The following is a 17,620-nucleotide window of genomic DNA, read 5'->3' on the forward strand; positions in this document are numbered from 1 at the left end:
CGGGATGTCTCCTGGTCTGACAAACACCGCTGTAGCTCGGCCACCTTTCACTGCAGATGCAGAAGGCAGATACTGTACCTCTAGCTTAAACAGACAGATTTTATTTATTTATTATGCCTTCAGCGGAGCATGAGGGGGCCTCAAGCAGAGAATTTGAAAACATTTATTTTTATTTTAATGCCCAGCTCATGAGGCCCCTTGATGATGTGAGGCCTGAGGCAATTGCCTCTTCTGCTTAGTGGTAAATCCGCCAGTGCTTTGACCCCACTCTCTGAGAGTGTCTCAGGAAGAGTTGGGATATGTAAAGTAACGTCCAATTCACACATGCGTATTAATACACACTTGTAGATGTGTGAAATAGGACAAATATAAGCACCCGTCAAATTATTATTATTGCATTCATGGAAATGTCCAGGTAAAAAAATAGGGAAGCTGGTCATTCCACTGACATCTTTGACTTTGTTTAGCAGTCAGCTATCCCCTATACCTATGGTCACTGTAGAATGTGTTTACCAAGCCTGATTTGTGAAATCATATCTAAATCGAGAGATTTGTTTTACCACTGCAGCTGCAGGAAGTGCTTCCTAGGGGGTTTACTGACCGTCAACCAAAATGGCGCCAGCGGTTAAACCACATAAACTCTCTATTATCATAGCACATAATGTTCCCAGAGTATCTCCAGTGACTGGTAAACATGATTGGAACAGAAAGAGTGTAGGTAAAACAGTATTTTGCGAACCCATATAACTTCATCATCAGTAAAGAAAATAAAACAAGAAATTACAAGAATGAGAACTACATGTAATTTGACTGTGAAAAGTGGTGTTTATTTTGCCCTTTTCATTCTGAAAACATTTCTCAAGTTGATGTTTCATCAAATTGCAGTTTACATCAAACTCTGTCCTTATTCCTCACATTTTTTACAAATGTTTCATTTCTAGCATCATTGATGGTTCAAACCTCACTCTATCAATCCGTGAAATAGAAGCAAGTACATAATGAATGCTCTTTCACCTTCCGAATTTCTTCTGCGTTCTTGTTTTGGTTTTTTTAGAGGCTTATTATTTTGGTATAACCAAAAATGTTAGATCAAAACATGAGCAGCATGTTGTTTTACGCTATAAATACATATTAACATAGATTTGACAGAATACAGAAGCATACAAACAAACTGCCAGTGTACTCTGAACATAAAAAAGCAAGTACAAATCTGAATAAGTACCGCTTAAGTATTAAATAAATAAATGATTTAAAGGACTGATTGATACAATACACCAATACTACAATGAAAATTCTGGTAAAAACAAAATACAATGACCAAATGGAACATAGGCCCCCTTTGCCCCCTTTTCTACAAATAATAGAACATTTCAGATGGAGAAAGAAACATTCACACAGCTGAGAGCCCACAATAAATTCCCTATTGTCAAACTGTACGTCAGATAGCTTGAGGGATGAGCGTCACGTTGGTAGAAACACCAACTGATAACAATCTAAATTCCCTAAATTCTCTCCTCGGTCTGTTTTAATTTCTCCGTGTCATGTAAAATGCCTTCAGTCAAGTTAGTATGCCCCAATTAGTTAATGGAGATTTCCGTTCCAATTGGGAAATGGCCCACGCATATAATCATGGTTTGCTATCCGGACTGTCTTTCAGGAGGTCTGTCAGACCATGCCGGGCAGGTGTCCTACGTGGTAGACATAATCCATCTCCCCCTACGTCACCACAGGTTCCTCTTGGGGGATGAACTTTATCTTAAAATGAACTGAGGTAGAATTGTCATCCTCCTAGCTGGAAAAGAGCACATGGAGAAACAATAAGCAACCACCTATTCACTTAACTTTATGACAATGCCTCAGACAAAAAAAAAACTGTACGAGGCCATGAATCATTATGGAATAGAAAGACACTCACTATGTCACTAAATCCTCAAGGATATGCGACCGCCTCAAGCTTGACCTTCTCCTTTTCAAGGTTGTATTGACCTTGCTTATGATACCTGATATGACAAAGGAGGAAAACAATATGTGTTATTCGTGGACAGGACAGAAGCAAGTTGGTGATCCTGAAACATCTCAAACCTTTCCAAAGACAGAAACAAGCTCTGAGGCACACTGACCTGATGGTCATTAACATGGCGATGACTGCCAGACACAGGAAGGACACAACCACTGCTACCACAGCCAGTGCTACTGTCCTGTTGTAGCCTTCTGCTTCCTTTGTCACTGGCAGGCTGAAAAGGTGACACCGCTCACCAGAGTATCCAAGCAAACATCTACAAAGAAATACAGTAAACAGTGACTTGAGTTTGGAGACACACACACACACGATAAGTGTCTAACAAAATACAGATATGGCGCTGAATGAGGGGATGGGGCTCACATGCAGGATGGCTCTCGTAGTTCTCTCAGGTATTGGCAGACCCCATGAATGCAGAAGTCTTTATACTTCCTTAGACAGGGGTTCCTCTTCTTACCCTTTCCCTTTCTCTTGCCCTCCCTTGTCCTGTCTGTATAAGGAGCCACGGGCAGATGTTTCGGCTTGGTGGAAAATGCCACTGGAGATGAGAGGAAGATAGGAACAATATATTTATTAACAACAAATAATTGGGATTCAGAGAGATAAGATGCATATACATTGTAAATAGGTTCTTTATTAAACATTCCATACGCAAAACGTGAATCTTTAAAAACGTTCTAGACTGTAAACTACTGTACCTTTTGGAAACTCCATTTCATGATCCCCAGACAGGTAGTCCTCATCACCATGTTCATAATAGTACTCCTCCTCGTCATATTCTAGCTGGTTGTCTCTTACTTCCTTATCATTGTGGAGGAGACTGACCACAGTTAATTGGGCAGGAAACGTATCCCCGTGCCTGTCAATGGTATTGGCGGAGGCACCACTTGATATCCTGAAAGACACTGGAGACACACATAGGAAACTTTTTGTTACATGATTGAATGCAACCACAGAAAGTAGGATAATTCCTCCCGAGAGACAGCAAGAGAGAGAGAGAGAGAGAGGAAACATGCTCCGACTCCAGTTCATCTATAATTTAAATCGTTTGACATATTAGGCTATACATCTTAAAGCCTACTATAAATGTTAATATATTGCATATTCCTAAAGAATATATGATTATTCTATACATTGTTAGAACGGCTGGGCTAGCCTATATAATATACCCCTATAAACAAATCGCTGCAACATTGTCACGATTTGGTTTTAAGTCCCGACCAGTCATTGTTCCCGACTCACTCACCTGATCCATAAACAATACAAATTGCAAATCTGAGATAAATATTCATTGCTGTTTTTCTTTTGCGTTAGCGAAAAATACAGTCAGAACGAGGCGTTATCCTTTTAAAATAAATTCCACCGTAGGATCTATGCGGAGTTAAACGTGTCTACGTCCAGAAGGCTTAAGGTGTCGCTGCTTCTCTGCTTGTGACCTCTGTAACCCAGTCTACTGCTTGGGCGGGCTGTTGGAAAAGAACTGTTCATTTCCTACTGGTGCAATTATGTATGTTGCCTCCCAATGATTCATGGCCACACCTTTCAATAAAGGAGGCAGAACCTATACTGTAGTGTGCATTTCATGGCAGATAACATATTGTCTATGCCTAGTATTCAATGAGCGGACATCCACATGTCATTATTGCTGACATTCCGTAGCCTCCAGTGTGGTGATCAGTCCAGCAGCAAGCCAGCGACCACGGCAGGTTATATGCACTCTGTTATCCAACTGTAACTGCCTATCCTTTAATAAAGACTTCAGTGTATACCTAATCATACACGTGCTTCAAAATTTCACTCTAGACTTTCAATTAACAAATCTCAAACGATCAGTATAATTATTGTATTATAAAAAACCTTTGATTTGTCCGAGAATGTAAGTTGATAGAATATGTAAAATAAATAAAACGGACGGTATTTAGCCTACGCGCGCATATGGACAGGCACATTGTCGACCAGTACCGGTGCGCTTTCTGCAGGCCTAGGTAAGGGGGCTATTACCAGAAGTGTACCGCGAATAGGAAAGAGGTATTTTGCAGCGCAGTCCGGGTTAGGACGTCATTGTAAATAAGAATGTGTTCTTAACCGACTTGCCTAGTTAACTATAAATCTATATATCTATATAAAACAAAGCACAAGTATGCGCTAAATAGGTTAACAGCGACACCAAGTGTTAGAATTGGGTAGTAGGAACTAACAGAATGTCAATGAGCTTTCTTTTTATACCAGGAATAGCCTTTAGGTGTCTGGGAAACAGGCCCGTGGTGATTACCCCCAAAATATATTGCTTTAAAAAAAAGGAATGACAAGAGAAAATGTGTTAACAAGTTTATTAACAATGCCCAATAGCAGAATCAAAACCATGACAGTGAGAGGGGATGAGACAACAAGGTTTAAAACATTTAGCGGTTTGTGAGTCAACCAAAAAGAATATCCTGTTTATATATATATATATATAAAAAAAAAAATGCTATTTCAACATGCTCTTTAACATTATAAAAATCCCTCTGGCTCAAAGCAAATTTATAGGAACTATGAAAAAAGGAGCAGTCATGATTACCATATTTACAAAAGCACACGTTGCTTCAAACATAATCCAGTCATTCAGGCTTTAACTACAGGTATCACTAGGGTGGAACTGAAATCCATCACCCCGTGCGGTCTCAGATTCACAATACAAAACAACAAAAAAAACAGTGACTCCAGTGAGTTAAGGTTAAGAAAGGCTTGGGTAAAAACATGCCCTCCACTCATCTTTCATACATTACAGTTGAACCACTCCCGTCTGTACAGAATCTGTAACACTCGCGAAAAACAAACATAATATACTTTGCCAACAGCGAAGAACCTAGTTTTCCAGCTGCCCGCCCCCCCCTCCTACATGCCCCATCCCGCTCCCATGCTGCCATTCATGCCCACGGAGCCACGGCTGCTGCCATAGTAACTGCTGCTCATCCCGCTCTGATTACCTAACAGGAAAAATAAATACCAACATTATTATCGACGCAGACTTACCTTCTCCAATACAAACTATGCAAAAAATATACATAGAAAGTGGATAGTCATGGATGCGCATCACAATGGTAAAATGTCAACAAAATCTGAGACACCATGTCATTTTTGGAGACATGTTGTTGACATGGTTATTAAAATAGTGTAGACGTGACTGCTAACTAAAACATTTTAACTGGCTAGCTAATCATCTTAGCTAAATGTGGGGAAAACAATACAGGTATTTACCATTCATTTTAGGGATTGGGGCGAGAAAAAAAAAAAAAAAAAATCGATAGTTACCTAATTATATTATTTTACGATATATTGTATTGACAATATTTGAGCTAGTTGGCTGTACCTGCACCGGAACACCATTATTGTTCCGTCAGCTTATTCTCCAAACTTTTACATAGGGAGACTATTTGTTTTCAGCACTTTTATTTCCACGACCAATCAAAACTAGTTATCATGGATTTCTCATCCCTCTGCAGCAGACATATGATGAGCAATAAAATCACAGTATGGAATCACAACACATATAGAATCATGAGAATCACAATGCATATAGAATCATGAGAATCGCAATACATATAGAATCATGAGAATCACAATACATATAGAATCATGAGAATCGCAATACATATAGAATCATGAGAATCGCAATACATATAGAATCATGAGAATCGCAATACATATCTTACCGTGAGGTCCGTTGGCAATTCCAAACCCTAGTTAAATTTGCCACAACAAATCTCTTTGCTAGTAAACGGGACGCTGTCTCCACAATGGCAATGTGTCTCCAACAATGTTAACCCTTTGACATCTCCACTTTCCAAGCATATATGACCCCACGTAATAATTTGGTAAGTGATGCAAATCGTGAACTATGTAGGGCCAGGATATAAAATATATGTAGATGTAAGAATTTTTCTTATCTGATATGGTAAGTAAAGAAATGTAAAGAAAGAAACTGTGGCTTAATGTTAGTAACAACTCTCCTGTGACAGGCAGCAGAGAGCTGACACTTACTGTAATCATTGTACCCCCCCATGCTGGACTGGCTGCTGTAACCACCTGTATAACCAGTACTCATCTGTTGGCTGCCTCCATAGGAAGATTGGTTAGCTGTGGAAAATAGAACTCTGTCAAATAAAATACCTTACAACAATATGGTGTATGTCCAATTAAAGCCAAAGTGATTCAGCACACAGAACTACACCCGTTGGCCCAGAATACACTTTTATGCCTTCATCTACTTCCCATAAAAACTCACCCATAGCCCCCATCATCTGTCCACCATAGCCACCATTGCTGCCCCCTGCTGTCGAGTTGAGGAACAACTCAACATAACGGTGCTCTGAGGAAGAGAGGACAGTGTGAAACAAGGCAAACATCTTGATTGGATAAAAAAAAGAAGAAAAAAGACAGAAGGTTTAGGATGCAACTACCCAGACAGGAACAGTGATTATGACCCACACACTGAAATTACTGCAGACTCACGCATGTTGGCTTTATCCTTCGACATGGCTGCCACAGCATCCTCATGCGTGGCAAACTCCACGTCAGCCTCTCCAGTCACCCTCCCGTCTGGCCCGACCTCGATGTGCACACGCACCGGGTTCAGCGGAGAGAAAAACTACATGGGGGGGGGAAAAAATGGCAACAATTAGCATTACAAGTCAGTGACTGAGTGTGTATATTACGTAACTAGTTCTGGTACTCACACTGTAGATGTCAGTCTCTGTTGCCCGGTAAGGAAGACCCCTCATGTGCACGCAGTGTCCGGTCGTACTCTGAAAACTTGAACCACTGTCACTATAACGATCTGAACCTATAGACGTTAGGAAAGTCCACAGAGGTAGAACGCTTATGATTAGTTCCACCCACGAATACAGTAGAAATATACAAAACTCCGGTATGCATTCTAACATCCAAAAACATGTCAAGTTTTCCCACGCCGCTGTGTCCTATCATCACCATCCACCTGTGATTTCCAAAGACCGAGCAGAAACCTGAAGAAAACCACACAAAAAAAGAGGGATGGAAGGGACAGAACTGTACTATATTCTCACCAGCCTCACCTCCACCGTAGCCCCCACGACGCATCCTGTCGAAAGAGCCTCCTCGGCTCATGCCGTTGTAGCCACGGCCGCCTCCACCACCGGGCCTGTCGTAGGGGCCTGGTCTCTGCATGCCACCCATGGTTTTGCGTGGGGGCTCGTAGTTCGTCCGCACCTCTGCATTGCTGCTCTTGAATATCTCAATATACCTAAAAAGGCACACAGACAAGCATTAGGCCAGGGTTCTAGTACCAAAAACATAGAACGACTATTGAGGGGAATACTGTACATGAGCAAAACAAATCAAATCAGGGAGCACTAAGGACATAGCACTGTAGCATTTCCATCCTGTTACTCACATCCATGCATGTCAATCATAATATCTATAAGAGAAGTAATGTCTCAAATTAGTTGTGACTTTCACTGACTGAACATTGAGGTTTCTCTTGTTAGGGTTAGTGACAAATAGCCACTGGAATGCTACGGCTATTTTCCTGTTTTTTTTTAATAAACTATCACTGAGAAACCCAGAAAAATGAAAAATCTTTTCTTATGGTTACTCAAAAGAACCATAGAGAAGTACACTGTCAGTGTTGCCATTAATAAATAAATGCCATTATTGACCCCAGAAAATCAAAGCTTTCCTTGTGACTGCAGGATCCATGGCCCAAGGAAGACTGGGTCTCAGTTACATCTGTGTGCCATGAGGGCCTGTGGATTAGTGCAGAGTGAAAACTGGTACCATCTTGGGCAAAAACACCATGGTGTCAAGGTGCCATTTTTAGAGAACACATTTAAATTCGATTCAAAATTAACTGGATTGGGGGGGGGGTAGATGAAAAGCATTTTATTTGTATCTGACCCAGTTTAGTGATGTATATTCTGAATTCTCCATCTACAGTACAAAAGGTGTTTTCTGACACCTTTGAGTGGAAGTCGTTTCGAAAACTTCCTCACAAAACCAAGTCCAGGACAATCACTCAGCACTAAAGTATGTTTTGGCCCAAAAATACGAGGTGTGTCTCTGAATTCGAAGAGACTATGGGCGATGATCTGAAATGGGTACATGTATGAATGGTCCTTGTAGCATGTGCAGGTTCTTGGCATGTGTCATTACCACAGAAGACGATTGTGGTAACAGGTGAATACCATAAGAAAAGCAGCTTAGCCAGCCAACCATCCATCCCCACCTGTGCCCTATTCTTTCCTTGTGTTTCTTTAGAGCCTTTTCAGCTATATCCTGTGAAGCAAACTGCACGAAGGCCTCCCCCGTACTCCTCCCCTGGAAGTCCACCGGCAATGTTATCCCATTTGGCACGATTTCCAACCCTTCAACCCAAGGACAGATAACCCCAGCGGGGGGGACATATTAAATCACATGCCCATTCACAGAGTTGTTGCTCTTTTTCTTCAAAAATAACAAAATGAAGAAAAAAAACGAAGGAAAAAAAGAACACATCAGACACGAGAACCCTATGAAAAGAAGAACCGTATGAACAGCGTACCAGGTGACTGTCAGCATTTGAATAATTTATTTACTTACTGTTTTTTGTACTTCATTCTGGGAACATATACAAAATAAAAAGGGACCCATAGAATAGGTTTGAGAAATGAAGTTAGTGCTTGTTTGCACCAATTAATAGAGTGGTGCTACTGTTGAGGGACGACTAATGTAAGATTCATCCAAAACAGAAGTATCCATCTAGGCTCTAATTAAGTCTCAGTTCTGATGGACTATCATAGTGATGTCATATCACAGAGATTAGATCTCAGTTAAATGTCGAGGTCATTAAGATAAGAATTTTCCTTCAGCCAAATCTAGAACTACAGGCAGTGTATTTTCAAAGCTATGTTGATATCAACTGAGGGTGATAACCTTAATTGGACTGGAGGACAAAGGGCACCAAACACACCTAAGAAGAACTGGACAATCTCCTCCTTGCTACAGCCGAAGGGTAGGCCACGCAGCCGCACAAGCCCGTCCCCCTCAGTCTCTGGGCTGTTTGGACCGGTGTGCTTCATGACCCAGTCCATCTCCACGTTGTTCGATTTGAATACTGAGACAGAAAACAGTCCATGGGGATTCTTTAGCATCTAATCTCATATCAGAACCTGTTGGCACAATCACCTTGAAGATAATCATAATTCAAGATACTATTTAAACCGGAAGACAAACCAAATGAATGAATACCTTCCACATATCGGTGACCCAGGGTCTCTCGGTCTTTCTTGACAGCAATCTTCAGGTCATCCTCTGACTCCAGCTCTACAAAGGCCTCGCCGCTTGGCCTGCCCTCACGAGTGTAGGTGAAATGGATGCTTGTCCCATTGTTTGCAACTTTACAATCTGGAATATTATTGCACCAATTTAGTCACCTGAAAATACTTCAGATATACATACAGGCTTGTTTTTATTAGGGAGAAAAAAATAAGTATCTGTGTGGGGGGGGGGGGGGGGGTTTACCAGAGAAAAATCTTGCCACTTCATCCACAGCGCAAGACCAGGGAAGGCCACGAATACGCACCACAAATCCCTCTCCATCTGCCATGGTTCGTTTATGATCGGTCAGCCCTGGCTTGAGAGAGACAGTTAAAGTAAGCTACTATACATTAAAGGGCGGCAACAGGCTGCCCTCGGGCCAAAACATAGCAGCGAGGGATTTTTTAAGGCCCCTCTGTTTGCGGGTTGTTTGTTTTGGGGTACAAAAAAATATATATCAGGATTTTCAGCAAAAAACATTGTTTAATTGACAAAATCTGTTCCCAGGTATTCCCACGAATAAAAAAAACATGTGATCGTGTGGCTGCTTTGTGTGATGTATTGTCGTATCTCTACCTTCTTGCCCTTTGTGCTGTTGTCTGTGCCCAATAATGTTTGTACCATGTTTTGTGCTGCTGCCTTGTTGCTACCATGCTATGTTGTTGTCTTAGGTCTCTCTTTATGTTGTGATGTGTGTTTTGTCCTATATTTATTTTAAATCCCAGGCCCTTTCCCCGCAGAAGACATTTTGGTAGGCCTTCATAGTAAATTAGAATTTGTTCTTAACTGACTTGCCTAGTTAAATAAAACATAAATAAAAAAATTGTGTCGCAGTGTAATTAGGGTATGTAATTGTTATTTACAAATAAAATGTGTTTTTGTGCTTAATTGTGGACAATTTGCAGTGTACAAATAATATCAGTATTAGTTCCGGCCCACAACCAGCGCAATACAGTCAGTACATCTAGATGGATAACTAGCACTTAAAGATGCACTACGTAGAAATCACTCCGACTTTTCCTGGTTGCTAAAATCATAATAGTTAGCTTCATTTCAGTTTATGGTGACAAAACAAGTCCACTGTAGAGAATCATTGTTCCATCAAAACCGCTGTTGAATCTCTTTGCCATTATCAAATATATTGCATTTTCAGTTGGTGTACAAAAACTAAAGTAAAACATGCGCAAATTAAACTTAAAAGGGAAGCATAGAAATAACGCAAATAGAACACATCTACCGCTTCTTATGCTTGTTTAATGAGAAACACAAAACACACTTCTATGTGAATTTGGTCCATTCGCCCAAAAGTCTCCTATTGCAGATTTGACGATAACTGGCCATATAAAAAAGGATAATGGTTTAGCGTTGTCGAAATATAAAATGTTTGTCCATCTCGCAAGAGTGTGGGACTTTGCTGAAGCATAGCTGACTATAGAGGAGAATAAACGGGTCAGGCGGGAGCCATTTTGGGAGGTAAAGCCAGAGCGCCCCAGTCAATACATCTTCAAATCACAACCCGGGAAACACAGAATTTGAATCAATTTAATTACGGAACCACTAGCTAGGCGAACTGTAATACATCATATTTTACATCAGAGTCAATTAAACTCCTGTATCAATGGCATGGCCATTTGAGTTGCTAGCTAAACAGTAATTTTTAATTTGGATGGGCTGGTCCTATACCAATCTCTGGCCGGCCTAAAAAAACAGAGCCAATGTGAGGTTGTATTTAGCTGACTAGCTAGGTAACATTTCAATGAATGAGTAGGTAACCTTACATAGCTAGTTAGATGAGTTTAGACTTATAATTCTCTTGCACGTCTGTTATTAGTTAGCGAGTAAATGCCTGAATTATACATTTCCAAAACCAGCAACAATGTTGGTAGTTTTCTAGCTAGCTACACAAAGCATGCTATCCGCACGCAGACAAAGACGTCGCAGGCCTCAAGACTCCCATGGCTTAGTAAGCGACCCGTTCATTAATAGAGATAAGTCTGCAATTAGAAAAGTAATGTATAAATGCTTATACTTGAAACCTGAGTTAACTAACCTTTCGGCTTTAATAGAATGCGACCACCCAAATGAAACTACCTTGATGTCTTTTTCTAGTCGTGTGTTCGGCGTGGCTCCTGTCTGGGCTGGTGTTCCTACAATGCCGGAACCGCAAAACAAAGATTGCGAAGTTCTTCTTTGAATTTGTATTGGCGGATCGCAACCAACTGAAAGGTGCATACACCGCCACCTACTGTACTGGAGTGTGAGGACTCCCTATTAATCTATTTATCTTATCTTGCCCTGTGTTTCCGCCTACTGTTCTGCCGTCTGATTTCATTACACAATGTGACACAAAAGGGAAGGGAAATGGAAAGAAAAATTGCCCTACCAACTAACCAACCCTACGCCCATTAAAACCTCACCACTATCCCACTACTTGGCCCTATCTGATCCTACAGCAGGCCGGCTGCCTGGGAGGACGGGACAATATCGTTCAACACACATGGAAACTCATCTGCAGTAAAATCTCGTACACCCAAGTACTTCTCTGCAGTTGCTACCACAACTATTTATCTATTTTCTGTGACTTACGTTCCATTTCTGCTGTGCAGTTGATAACCATGGTTATGAACAGATTGTGAAATCAGACATTCACGTTAAAAGTTTTTTTTAAATTCAATGAAATAGAAACACCAGTCTTATATTTAAAACATTACTATTAACTACAAATATAATGATTTCTCTATAACAAGGCCCCACTATGTCTGATTTCTCTGAAGGTTTCTTCTTTCCCTAGAAAGTTTTTCCTTGCCTCTGATGCCATTTGCTTTCTTTGGGTTTAGGTCTTTGGCAAATTACTTCATAGGATTGCATAATTTGTTTAAATATGCACAAATACAATTTATTAATTTACACTGAGTATACAAATCATTAAGAACACATGCTCTGATTCAGAGGGGTTGGGTTAAATGCAGAAGACACATTTCAGATGAATGCATTCAGTTGTACAACTGACAAGGTATCCCCCTTTCCCTTCCCTTTCTTTCCATGACATAGACTGACAAGGTGAATACAGGTGAACGCTATGATCCCTTACTGATGTCACTTGTTAAATCCACTTTTCATTATATCCACTCAATAATAGGATGGTTTTCCATATATATACACACAGTACCAGTCAAAAGTTTGGACACACCTATTCATTCAAGGGTTTTTCTTTATTTGTACTATTTTCTACATTCTACATTGTAGAATAATAGTGAAGACATCAAAACTATGAAATAACACATATGGAATTATGTAGTAAACTAAAAAGTGTTAAATTGCCACCCTTTGCCTTGATAACAGCTTTACACACTCTTGGCATTCCTCAACCAGCTTCATGAGGAATGCTTTTCCAACAGTCTTGAAGGAGTTCCCACATATACTGAGCACTTTTTGGCTGCTTTCCCTTCATTCTGCAGGTCCAACTCATCCTTTAACCATCTCGATTGGGTTGAGGTCGGGTGATTGTGGAGGACAGGTAATCTGATGCAGCACTCTCGTTCTTGGTCAAATAGCCCTTACACAGCCTGGAGGTGTGTTTGGGTCATTGTCCTGTTGAAAAACAAATGATAGTCCCACTAAGTGCAAACCAGATGAGATGGTGTATTGCTGCAGAATGCTGTGGTAGCCATGCTGGTTAAATGTGCCTTGAATTCTAAATAAATCACAGACAGTTTCACCAGCAAAGCACCCTCACATCATCACACCTCCTCCACCACACTTCACGGTGGGAACCACACATGCAGAGATCATCCGTTCACCTACTCTGCATCTCACAAAGACACAGCAGTTGGAACCAAAAATGTACAATTTGAACTCATCAGACCAAAGGACCGATTTCCATCGGTCTAATGTTCATTGCTTGTGTTTCTTGGGCCAAGCAAGTCTCTTCTTCTTAATGGTGTCCTTTAGTAGTGGTTTCTTTACAGAAATTCGACCATGAAGGCCTGATTCACAGTTGATGTTAAGATGTGTCTGTTACTTGTGAAGCATTTATTTGGGCTGCAATCTGAGGTGCAGGTAACTCTAATGAACGTATCCTCTGCAGCAGAGGTAACTCTGGGTCTTCCTTTCCTGTGGCGGTCCTCATGAGAGCCAGTTTCATCATTGCCCTTGATGGTTTTTCCAACTGCACTTTAATGATTCTCTTTACTTATTTGAGCTGTTCTTGTCATAATATGGATTTGGTGTGTGTATATATATATATATACACCAAATCCATATTATGACAAGAATGCCTATCAATCTGGTGGTCAGATTGATAGGCAGTGGGGAACAGCTGGAGTTGGGCTTGAACAGCCCAAACCTTAGACTTCTAATTCATTACATCATGAATTACTGGGCAAGTTCATTTAGCATCTCCCAGTACCCCGGGTGGGTAGAAATGTCACTTTAGAACCAATGGGCACTGGACAATGCAAAACGAATTCGCCCAATGAAACGAGGTCTAACCGCTTTCCACATAGGCAATTCATGTGAGATAAATCTGAAAAATGACTGAGAAATGATCTGCTTAGGGAGACGGACACAGGCATCCTGGTCACATGGCCTGCCCATCTGAGCTGTGCTTTCATAAGCAGTTTGGGAATGCTCATCATGTCAGCACCGTTGAGAACTACAGTGTCTGAGATTCTGTCCTGCCACTTGGTCCTCAGGAGCTTCCTCAAACAGTTCAGGTGAAAGTGGCTTAGTTTCCTGGCATGGAGTTGGTAGACTGGTAGACAGGATTTGCAGCCATAAGTAAGGGTCGGTAATATGACTGCCTGGTGAACCGTTTTGTTTCCAGTTTGATGCCTGTCCTTTCCCACACCAAATCTCACAGACGACCAAAGGCTGCACTAGCCTTGGCGATCCTGATGTTTGTTTCATTGTCTATGTGAACACCCCAAAAAATTCCGCTACCAAGGTAGGTGAATTTGACCACAGCTGACAGTTTCTGACCTTTCAAATCAAATCACGTCAAATGTTATTAGTCACATGCGCCAAATACAACAGTGAAACAATACTTACAGTGAAATGCTTACTTACGAGCCCCTAACCAACAATGCAGTTTCCAGAAAATACGGATAAGAATAAGAGATAAAAGTAACAAGTATTTAAAGAGCAGCAGTAAAATAACAATAGCGAGACTATATACAGGGGGTACCGGTACAGATGTCAATGTGCGGGGGCACCGGTTAGTTGAGGTAATATGTACACGTAGGTAGAGTTATTAAAGTGACTATACATAGATGACAACAGAGAGTAGCAGTGGTGTAAAGAGGGGGGGCACTGCAAATAGTCTGGGTAGCCATTTGACTAGCTGTTCAGGAGTCTTATGGCTTGGGGGTAGAAGCTGTTTAGAATAGGTTTTGTTGTGCCCTCTTCACGACTGTCTTAGTGTGCTTGGACCATGTTAGTTTGTTGGTGATGTGGACACCAAGGAACTTGAAGCTCTCAACCTGCTCTACTGCAGCCCCGTCAATGAGAATGGGGGCGTGCTCAGTCCTCTTTTTCCTGTAGTCCACAATCATCTCCTTTGTCTTGGTTACGTTGATAGAGAGGTTGTTGTCCTGGCACCACACGGCCAGGTCTCTGACCTCCTCCCTATAGGCTGTCTCGTCATTGTCGGTGATCAGGCCTACCACTGTTGTGTCATTGTCAAATTTAATGATGGTGTTGGAGTTGTGCCTGGCCGTGCAGCCATGAGTGAACAGGGAGTACAGGAGGGAGCTGAGCACGCACCCCTGAGGGGTCCCTGTGTTGAGGATCAGCGTGGCGGATGTGTTGTTACCTACCCTTACCACCTGGGGGCGGCACGTCAGGAAGTCCAGGATCCAGTTGCAGAGGGAGGTGTTTAGTCCCAGGGTCCTTAGCATATTGATGAGCTTTGAGGGCACTATGGTGTTGAACGATGAGCTGTAGTCAATGAATAGCATTCTCACATAGGTGTTCCTTTTGTCCAGGTGTGCAATAGAGATTGCAACATCTGTGGATCTTTTGGGGCGGTATGCAAATTGGAGTGGGTCTAGGGTTTCTGGGATGATGGTGTTAATGTGAGACATCACCATACTTTCAAAGCACTTCATGGCTACAGATGTGAGTGCTACGGGTCGGTAGTCATTTAGGCAGGTTACCTTAGTGTTCTTGGGCACAGGGACTATGGTGGTATTACAGACTCGGACAGGGAGAGGTTGAAAATGTCAGTGAAGACACTTGCCAGTTGGTCAGCACATGCTCGCAGTACACATCCTGGTAATCCGTCTGGCCCTGCGGCCTTGTGAATGTTGACCTGTTTAAAGGTCTTACTCACATCGGCTGCGGAGATTGTGATCACACAGTCCTCCGGAATAGCTGGTGCTTTCATGCATGTTTCAGTGTTATTTCCCTCAAATCGAGCATAGAAGTAGTTTAGTTCGTCTGGTAGGCTCGTGTCACTGGGCGGCTCTCGGCTGTGCTTCCCTTTGTAGTGTTTAATGGTTTGCAAGCCCTGCCACATCCGACGAGCGTCAGAGCCGGTGTGGTATGACTCGATCTTAGTCCTGTATTGACACGTTGCCTGTTTGATGGTTCGTCGGAGGGCATAGCGGGATTTCTTATAAGCTTCCAGGTTAGAGTCCCGCTCCTTGAAAGCTGTAGCTCTAGCCTTTAGCTCAATGCGGATGCTGCCTGTAATCCATGACTTCTGGTTGGGGTATATACATACGGTCACTGTGGGGACGTCATCGATGCACTTATTGATGAAGCCAATGACTGATGTGGTGTACTCCTCAATGCCATCGGAGGAATCCTGGAACATATTCCAGTCTGTGCTAGCAAAACAGTCCTGTAGCTTAGCATCTGCTTCCTCTGACCTATTTTTTTATTGATCTAGTCACTGGTGCTTCCTGCTTTAGTTTTTGCTTGTAAGCAGGAATCAGGAGGATAGAATTATGGTCAGATTTGCCAAATGGAGGGCGAGGGAGAGCTTTGTACGCGTCTCTGTGTATGGAGTAAAGGTGGTCCAGAGTTCTTTTCCCCTCTGGTTGCACATTTAACATGCTGATAGAAATGAGGTAACACGGATTTAAGTGTCCCTGCATTAAAGTCCTCGGCTACTAGGAGCGTCGCCTTTGGGTGAGCGTTTTCTTGTTTGCTTATGGCGGTATACAGCGCTTTGAGTGCGGTTTTAGTGCCAGCATCTGTCTGTGGTGGTATGTAGACAGCTATGAAAAATACAGATGAAAACGTCTCTAGGTTGATAGTGTGGTCTACAGCTTATCATGAGATACTCTACCTCAGGTGAGCAAAACCTTGAGACTTCCTTACATATCGTGCACCAGCTGTTATTTACTTATATGCACAGGCTTCCGCCTCGTGTCTTACCAAAGGCTGCTGTTCTATCCTGCCGATAGTGTGTATAACCTGCCAGCTGTATTTTCTTAATGTCGTTGTTCAGTCACCACTCGGTGAAACGTAAGATATCACAGTTTTCAATGTCCCATTGGTAGGATATATGTGCTTTCAGTTCATCCCATTTATTTTCCAGCAATTGAACGTTAGCTAGCAGGATGGAAGGCAAAGGCAGATTAGCCACTCATCGCCTGAACCTCACAAGGCACCCTGATCTTTTTCCGCAAAATCTCAGTTTCCTTCTCCAGCGAATGACGGGGATCTGGGCCTGGTCGGGTGTCTGTAGTATCTCCCTCCCATCTGACTCATTGAAGAAAAACTCTTTGTCTAATCTGAGGTGAGTTAATCGCAGTTCTGATGTCCAGAAGCTCTTTTCGGTCATAAGAGACGGTAGCGGCAACATTATGTACAAAACAAGTTACGAACAACGCGAAAAAACAAACAAAAAAGCATGGTCGGTTAAGAGCCGATAAGACGGTAGCCATCCCCTCCGGCGCCATCTTTTCTTTATTTACATATCAGCTAACCACATCATATGTTATCGTAATCTGGTGTGCCCGACAGCACAGTTGATGACGTGGCACGCAACCATTGGTTGGTGCAATGCGATGCCTGTCCATCTAGCCGGGCAGGAGCTCAACCAAGGTTTGAACACGACCTTGTCGTACAGGGTTTTGCCATAAAGGTCCTGGAACCTTTCTACTAAAATATCAGACTTGCCTTTTATAAACCAGCTATAGACCCACCAAATTGGGGATTTTTGAAGTATGGGGAAGCATGGAGTTGAATAGATATCTCCACGACTCAATGGAGAGCATTTCCATTGAGGAATTTCAGTGTATTCAATATTCACGGCTTTAATGCACCAGAAGACTG

General features: G+C 42.0%; 2 protein-coding genes across 6 annotated transcripts; both read right to left on the minus strand.

Moving 5' to 3' along the window:
• Positions 1-1,503: 1,503 nt before the first annotated feature.
• Positions 1,504-3,487, minus strand: LOC106603916 (proheparin-binding EGF-like growth factor). Its single transcript, XM_014198142.3, has 6 exons — positions 3,267-3,487; positions 2,719-2,925; positions 2,384-2,558; positions 2,121-2,276; positions 1,916-2,000; positions 1,504-1,792 (listed from the first exon to the last, which is right to left on the minus strand). Exons 1-5 carry the CDS (start codon positions 3,310-3,312, stop codon positions 1,931-1,933), a joined length of 654 nt encoding a protein of 217 aa, XP_014053617.1. The 5' UTR covers positions 3,313-3,487; the 3' UTR covers positions 1,504-1,792; positions 1,916-1,930.
• An 848-nt stretch (positions 3,488-4,335) lies between these two features.
• Positions 4,336-11,547, minus strand: LOC106603917 (heterogeneous nuclear ribonucleoprotein H2). 5 transcript variants are annotated; one of them, XM_014198145.3, is made up of 11 exons: positions 11,426-11,547; positions 9,539-9,650; positions 9,266-9,421; positions 8,988-9,131; positions 8,265-8,403; positions 7,096-7,283; positions 6,739-6,845; positions 6,515-6,650; positions 6,288-6,371; positions 6,044-6,139; positions 4,336-4,989 (listed from the first exon to the last, which is right to left on the minus strand). In XM_014198145.3, exons 2-11 carry the CDS (start codon positions 9,621-9,623, stop codon positions 4,898-4,900), a joined length of 1,227 nt encoding a protein of 408 aa, XP_014053620.1. In that variant the 5' UTR covers positions 9,624-9,650; positions 11,426-11,547; the 3' UTR covers positions 4,336-4,897. The 5 variants fall into 5 exon arrangements, with proteins under 5 accessions (XP_014053620.1, XP_014053618.1, XP_014053621.1 ...); XM_014198143.3 differs by having other exon boundaries at positions 7,087-7,283; XM_014198146.3 differs by having other exon boundaries at positions 4,336-4,993; positions 7,087-7,283.
• Between the last annotated feature and the right edge of the window lie 6,073 nt (positions 11,548-17,620).

Source organism: Salmo salar, chromosome 04 (assembly GCF_965601325.2).
Source record: "Salmo salar chromosome 04, fSalSal1, whole genome shotgun sequence".
Lineage (NCBI taxonomy): Eukaryota > Metazoa > Chordata > Actinopteri > Salmoniformes > Salmonidae > Salmo > Salmo salar.